The sequence below is a fragment of the Penaeus monodon genome, chromosome 39 (assembly GCF_015228065.2).
Source record: "Penaeus monodon isolate SGIC_2016 chromosome 39, NSTDA_Pmon_1, whole genome shotgun sequence".
Lineage (NCBI taxonomy): Eukaryota > Metazoa > Arthropoda > Malacostraca > Decapoda > Penaeidae > Penaeus > Penaeus monodon.
Genome location: NC_051424.1, coordinates 24,452,457 through 24,459,956, shown reverse-complemented (window position 1 = coordinate 24,459,956; position 7,500 = coordinate 24,452,457). Strand labels below are relative to the sequence as shown.

The window sequence follows — 7,500 nt, the reverse complement described above, 5'->3', positions numbered from 1 at the left end:
CACGGCGATCAGGTGATTAGTGACGTCACCCAGTTTGCGAACCTCAGTTCTTTCGTTCAATCGAGAGGCCAGAATGATCTTGATGACGTCATAAGTAAATCCGCCTTACACAAACTCGACTTGGAAGAGGGGGCGCCCGCCACCATTGCCGCCGAGAGCCTCGTCGAGGACACTACGGCACAGGAGGAGTAAGTAACTGGGTTGGAGTGGGAGTGGGAGACGGAGGCGGAGACGGAGAGGGAGTGGAAGTAGGAGAGGAAGAGGGTGTGGGAATGGGAGAGGGAGTAGGAGTGGGAGAAAAAGAGGGATTGGGAGAAGATGGGGGAGAGTGATGAGGTAGAAGTGGAAGATGGAAAGGGGAGAGAAAAAGACAGAAAGAGAATATGAGTATGTTTATCTGCCGTCCCTCTAAATACCAACACACAATGAACACTCACCAAAAGTCACCTAAAAGTCCACATTTTAATTCCAGAATTACTATCATTAATCCATTTTTCCTTTTTTGCAGTTGGCCACTCTTAGCTTTATATAAGATTTCCTACACTCTTTACCCGGTCATCGGAACTCTTACTTGTATCATCGTAGCCGTTATCGTCACCATCGCTACAGGTGAGTGACCCTTTTGATAAAGTCTGTCCATTGCTTACTTTTGTGGAATTTATGTCGAACAAATTGCAAGTAGAACAACGAAGGGAAGTACAAGAAAACACACGAATATACCGAAGTCCTTTTCGCATTTAATGCTTCATCAGGGCATATAAGACTTGAGATACAAGATACATTGAGGTATACATACATGTACAGTGGTAACGTGTCGGCCTCTCATCCGAGGGGTCGGCGGTTCGCGCCCCGCCCAGGCGCGAGAAGTTGCAACTGTCGCCTGGAGGTTACTGCTGTGGCTGGGCACCACGGCGGGTAAGGACTAGGTTCAGCAGAGTCAGCACTAGCTGACACACATGAGCGAGTCGGCAGTAGTCGACACAGGCCGGGCTCCCCTCATGGCATAGCCCGGGCGAGGCTAAGCTTCGCATATCGGACTTATCCTTATGTACTGAGCGGTCTGGTCACGTCGGTCGTCGCACACCTAATTACCGACGTGACTGACTGCTCAGTACATGTATATATACCTCTATGTATCTCTAGTCTTATATGCCCTGATGAAGCAGTAAATGCGAAAAGGCCTTCGGCATATTCGTGTGTTTTCTTGTACTTCCCTTCGTTGTTCTACTTGCAAATTGTTTTCTTTATATACACCTAGATTTAGCGAGATTTTCTGTGACGATTACAAATGTTATTATTTGTTATGTTATTATGACACTGACCCGTGATACCCTCGCAGGAGGAGAGGACCTGAGCCGAGTCAGACCGGAGCTGGTGAGTCCTATCATCCGGCGGTTCCTTCCTCCCAGTTCCAGGACCACGAAGGACTCCTATTACCTCCCTGTCAAAACCTTCTCTATGGAGGATTCTGCCAACGGGCACCAGCTGTATCCTATACACAAATCTGATCCTTAAGTTTTGAAGTTTCTGTGTACTTTTTCTTTTTCTCTCATTCTTTCGTGGTTAACTTGGGATGTCGAGTCTATTATATTTTTTTTTCCTTCTTCTTTCTGCCAAATTTGTTCTCGCGATTTTCATGTCCATTGCACAGTAATCACAATAACATGCTATTGACTACCATAGACATTATGCACATAATTCTATATCAATAAATGAGTAAAATTTGATTTTACTCTTTCCGGCGCGCCATTGTGATGACGTCTTTGCTTTCAAGTACAAGGAAGTTTCATCTATAAATTTCGCTATATGTATCATTTTCACTGGAAAAAATATATGTCCCTTTATATTCTCTTCATGAAGAGGGCCAACGTAAAAGCTATGATATTCATATTCTCAAAACAAAATCAAAACAAAAGGCGAATTTAGTGTTCAGTTTCGAGCTTTGTGTTCGAACTACTCACTGAAGCAGTGAGTTTCGTCCGACAGCAGCAGTTCAAATACTAAAGTTTCATTGAGCTAAAATGTAGAAAAGGTATGGCTGAGAGTACATAATTTCACAACACAAGATGTTATTAATAATTTTTGCATGCCTATTCTACACAGTGAACTTGTTCGTATGGCAAGGCTTCAGTATAGTCCCAAAGAATTTTTTAAACTAAAGTATTAAAATGTATTCGAATGATTAATTTTATAGGTATTAGGGATTTTTTATTGGAACTAACCACAGCTTACTCAAATCCGGGACCTTATATTGAATTTTGATAATACGAACAAAAAAATATAAAAATACGTCTTTGTAATTTTTCAAATTCTAGAGAGATTTCTGAATATCTTTCTGGAAATTCTCGCTTTATAATTTCATTGTTCTTTTTCTATGATTTCATTGTCGTTTTTTCATGTAATTCCATTTATCTTTACTTTTCTTTTTCATTTCTCTTTGTAATCTCCCCCATGTGTCCGTCCTCTTGGCCTCATTAAAAGAGGCGAGATTATCTTCATTTTAATCATAAGAAATTATGGTAATGCTAATAAATGTAAACAAGTTGGTTATGTTTCGTTATTCCTTATACGTCTTGTTGTAAGTAAAACATAGATGCAGTGAACGTTTAATCAAACAACTACCTGTAATATATATATATATATATATATATATATATATATATATATATATATATATATATATATATATATATATATATATATATACATAGACAAATAATATAATGTGACGTATAATTAGGAGAAAATGTGCGAGAGAGAGGGAGGGAGAGAGAGAGAGAGAGAGAGAGAGAGAGAGAGAGAGAGAGAGAGGAGAGAGAGAGAGAGAGAGAGAGAGAGAGAGAGAGAGAGACAGACAGACAGACAGACAGACAGAGACAGAGAAAGTGTCGCTTTACATGATGTTAGGACATCAGATACTTTGAAATGAAATAAAATCATTTGGGCTTTAGATATTCTCTATCAAAGTATCAATGTTATCATCGTTAATACTTATATTGAAACCTACTGGTATTAGTATCATTACACCATATAATACAGGATTTAGATGACTCTGACTCCAGAATTGGCATAAACCAAACAACACTTAGAAAGCAAAACTCAGAGGCGTCCGCGTTCTAGACCTTCGTATTCAGAACTCTGATCGTAGGAGGAGCAGACGCAGAAGCAGGAGCAGGGACCGGAGCAGCGTGTTCCGAGGGAGGAGAGGTTCTGACCGGATGGTAGGAAGTGTTCCTGGGTCCCAGTGGCGGCGCTGGGAGGAGCCCGCGAACCAGGGGACTGACGAACTCAGGCCTCACCTGACGGAGGTCCTCGCCACCTGGGGCAATCGTGCACACGTATTATGATTCTACAATATAAATAAATAAGCAGACGGATAGATATACAGATATGTATGTATATGTAAATATATGTATATATACACATATGCATATGTATACTGTATATATGTGTGTGTGTATCATATATACACACACATACATTATATATATATATATATATATATATATATATATATATATATATATATATATATATATATATATATATATATATATATATATATATATATACATGTCTGTGAGAGAGAGACAGACAGAGATGCAGAAACAGACGCAGAGAAGTATTCCTCCTTTCCAACGAAAGTAATACGGATAACTGATGATCAGAACCCACTGGATGGGTGTCTCACCTGTAATTAGCGTAACCAAGGAAGCCACGGCGACAAAAACGACCATTCCCAGTGTCATGAAGAGAGTGTATGACAGCCCATAGAGGTACATCAAGCCCCAACTGAAATCAGGGAAAAGGTCATGTCTGTCTGTCGGTATGACTGTCAATCTAACCACTGTCTGTGATTTTGTTTATTTTGTGTGTGTGTGTGTGTGTGTGTGTGTGTGTGTGTGTGTGTGTGTGTGTGTGTGTGTGTGTGTGTGTGCGAGCGTGCATGTTTGTACTTGTAGATGTTGATGATGCTGATGAAAATGACTCTTTTAGGGCGATTTTAATGATACCGGTTGTAGTGGATAATTAAACTCCGTAGAGTTAGAGATGTTGGTTTGGTAGCATGTTACCCAACTACAGGAAATGTCCATGTGGGTTTTGCGTATTTTTGGGATGACTCTCAGGTGATTTGAAAGTGATCCCGTAGTCACAATAAAAAGAACAATAAAATAACATCACTGGCTGACTAAAAAGACAACATAAAAAGAGCATCCATACTATACATTTATTACGCACAAATCTTTCGAACATAACCAGTACACAAGACAACACACCATACTCTTGGAACAGAGGCAACCCGCCACAGCACGAGAAGCACCAGTCAGCCAGCTAATAATTCCAACGGTCTGTCACCACACAAGATAAAAAGCCTCTCTCTCTGACCGACCTGACTTGACCTTTTATACTGGTCGCTTCCCGCAATTGGTGATGTTTTTACCCATAATGCAGTTCATTTAATTATTAAATAGTGTATGGTGAGTTTGAAACAAGTTTAAAAATACATAAAATAAAAAGAATAATAAAACTATACAAAAATAGGCACATAAAAGAAATAAAAGACAGGAAAGTACGAAAAAGTGAAAGGGATCCGTGAGGGAAAACGGGAAAACACAGAGAAAAAAGAGTGAGAAACAAAACCAAGATGAATTAGTCGAAGGGAAAAAGGCAAGAATAAGACAAGGTAAGTGTAGAATATAGGGTAAGTAGTGTATAAGTAGTGTTACGTGCAATAGAAATAGTGTAGATGTAGATGTAGATCACGGACCAATGGGAAAGGTAAGTCAGAGGATATAAAAAGACAGGTTCATCCTTATATATATATATATATATATATATATATATATATATATATATATATATATATATATATATATATATATATATATATATATATATATATATATATAAACAGACAAACACAGGAAAACAGCTAAGCAACGACATCTAGCAGGGCGAAGGAGTCCGTAGAGTTTCTAAAAAAAAAACAGACAAACACAGGAAAACAGCTAAGCCACGTCATCTTGCAGGGCGAAGGAGTCCGTAGAGTTTCTATACAGATCCGTAAACGTCAGGGGAACAGGCGGCCCGAAAGCCTGCGGGGTGACCCGCCTGAAGCCAGGGGAAATTCACTACAATGGTGATGATGAATATGACTGAGAAACAAAGCTAGAATAATACGAATGACAGTGCCAACTTATTAATATCACTGTTATATTAATGATAATGATAACAATAACAATGATAAAACAAATGGCTTGAAAAAAGCGGAACGGAAGGAGCTCGGGTTTCGAACCGTATATGGATGCTCCCAACGTTATCCAGGCTAGAAAGGTCTGTTAAAAAAAGAAAGAAAGAAATAATAATTCGTAGCTTGACAGATAAGCACAAAACGAAGAATATGTTTATAATACAATAAGAAAAAGATAAATAGTCATATCTGGAAAATTAGAAAATAGAAATACAATAAAACATATAAAAGGTAATAACATTAAAACTTGAAGATTGAATAAATAGATGCCTTAATAAATAAACAGTAAAGTGAACTGATACAGAAAAAATCTTAATGATGGTCTAACGACTTGGATATTTCTTCTTTCAAAGTTTCCAGAAAGTAAACAGGAAAAAAATAACGCTACGCATAAAATGAGATTCTCGAGACATAAAATTATATCTATTTATCTCTCTCTCTCTCTCTCTCTCTCTCTCTCTCTCACATATGCACATATACATATGCACACACACATGCAAATACACATGCACCATACACATGTGCACACATATGCACGCACAATGCACATACACATGCATGCACACATAACATACGCATACACATGCGCATATACACTTGCACATACTATGGCATATCCATCAGCCTATTTATGTATGCCATTTTCCCAGTAGACCACGTGGCTGTTTACCACGTGGCTCCAAGTCCCAAATAGGAACCATTCACTCCGCGAGGCGTAGATGACGAAGTTATCTGACCTCGCCTGACCCGACAGTCGTGGCCAGCGCCCGGCGTGGTAGGGTCGGCCTTGCCTTCGCCTCAGGCGGGTCGACCCAACACGTGACCCGGGAGTCCGTGCGCGGCGGTCACCGTGCGCGGGTCATCGCTTTTACCCTCAGCCAAGTCATAGCGTGTGTTCACCCCTTGTGCACACACACATGCACATACACACGACCAATAAACTTTAATTTCCTCCTGTTCAAAATGTCCAACAGTCGGTCTTTACAATTTATTTTTCTCAGCACTTCATCATTCGTTTTCTTCTCTGTCCAGTTAATACGTAGTACTCGTCTGTAACACCACATTTCAAAACTATTGATCTTTTTCTTGTCTATCTTCTTCAGCACCCAACACTCAGAACCAGAGGTATTAGAACACCTCCTCCTCTGAAGAATACGAGTCCGCTAAGGAGGAGGGTCTTTGCCCCTTCTTCCCTGAAGAAGAGGATCCCTCGCCCTCATCCTCGCCCTCATCCTCGCCCGCATCCTCACCCGCATCCTCACCCGCATCCTCACCCGCATCCTCAATCTCTTCCTCACCCTTATAAGCGCCTAACCGTGGTTGATTAAGAAGGGCATCCAATCAGGCAAGGGTGAAACTGCCAAATATCCTCTCAGATAATAAATTGAGAGAGGCCGATTTCCTGCAGAAAAAAAAAAAAAAAAAAAAAAAAAAAAAAAAAAAAAAAAAAAAAAAAAAAAAAAAAATATATATATATATATATATATATATATATATATATATATATATATATATATATATATATATATATATATATTATCTGAGAAGATATTTGGCAGTTTCACCCTTGCCTGATTGGATGCCCTTCTTAATCAACCACGGTTAGGCGCTTATAAGGGTGAGGAAGACATTGAGGATGAGGGTGAAGATGCGGGTGAGGATGAGGGCGAGGATGAGGGCGAGGATGAGGGCGAGGGTTCCTCTTCTTCAGGGAAGAAAGAGCAAAGACCCTCCTCCTCAGCGGACTCGTATTCTTCAGAGGAGGAGGTGTTCTAATACCTCTGTACAAACTCCCACAATCTCTCTTCATTCTTCTGCCGCATCCTCTTGACAGGGGACTTGAGGAAGTCCTGCACCGTCCACTCCCACGGATGCTTCTTCAGGAAAGAATAATCAGATTCTTCCTCTTCCGCCTCCTCCTCTTCTTCAGAGGACTCTTCTTCTAAGTGATCAGGAGGCTCTTCCCTGATCCTGATCCTCTTCCTGATCTCCTGAAATTTGGCCTAATGCAGCTTGGCCTCCTTCCCAGACGAGTCTTCCTCCTCAGCGGGATCTTCCTGTTCGCCAAGCGCGGTCGCGGCCACCTCAGCTGCCCAGAATCCCAGTCCGAGGAGCACCATCAACACGAGCACCGCGAGGACTCCCAGCCAAGGAACCTCTACTTCGTCGGGTGCGTCCACGAGGAGGGCGCCCTGGAGCAGTCCCAGCAGAGACTGGCTCTACTCAGTCTCCTGCAGCAGACCCTAAAT

At 40.7% G+C, this 7,500-nt stretch overlaps 2 protein-coding genes across 3 annotated transcripts in view; one reads left to right on the top strand and one right to left on the bottom strand.

Annotated features, from left to right (window-relative positions):
• Positions 1–2,545, top strand: part of LOC119597593 (sodium-coupled monocarboxylate transporter 1-like) — a 27,678-nt gene extending 25,133 nt beyond the window's left edge. For both annotated transcript variants that reach the window (XM_037947180.1, XM_037947179.1), the window contains 3 exons: positions 1–188; positions 509–609; positions 1,340–2,545. The exon at positions 1–188 is cut by the window's left edge and continues 120 nt beyond it. In XM_037947180.1, coding sequence (XP_037803108.1) covers positions 1–188; positions 509–609; positions 1,340–1,515 — 465 coding nt within the window. In that variant the 3' untranslated portion in view covers positions 1,516–2,545. The remainder of the gene's footprint in view (positions 189–508; positions 610–1,339) is intronic.
• Positions 2,546–2,725: 180 nt separating this feature from the next.
• Positions 2,726–7,500, bottom strand: part of LOC119597404 (sodium-coupled monocarboxylate transporter 2-like) — a 28,878-nt gene continuing 24,103 nt past the window's right edge. Inside the window, exons 12-13 of the mRNA XM_037946974.1 lie at positions 3,692–3,792; positions 2,726–3,319 (exon numbers count right to left, since the gene is read on the bottom strand). Of these exons, the coding sequence (XP_037802902.1) occupies positions 3,782–3,792 (11 nt within the window). The 3' untranslated portion in view covers positions 2,726–3,319; positions 3,692–3,781. The remainder of the gene's footprint in view (positions 3,320–3,691; positions 3,793–7,500) is intronic.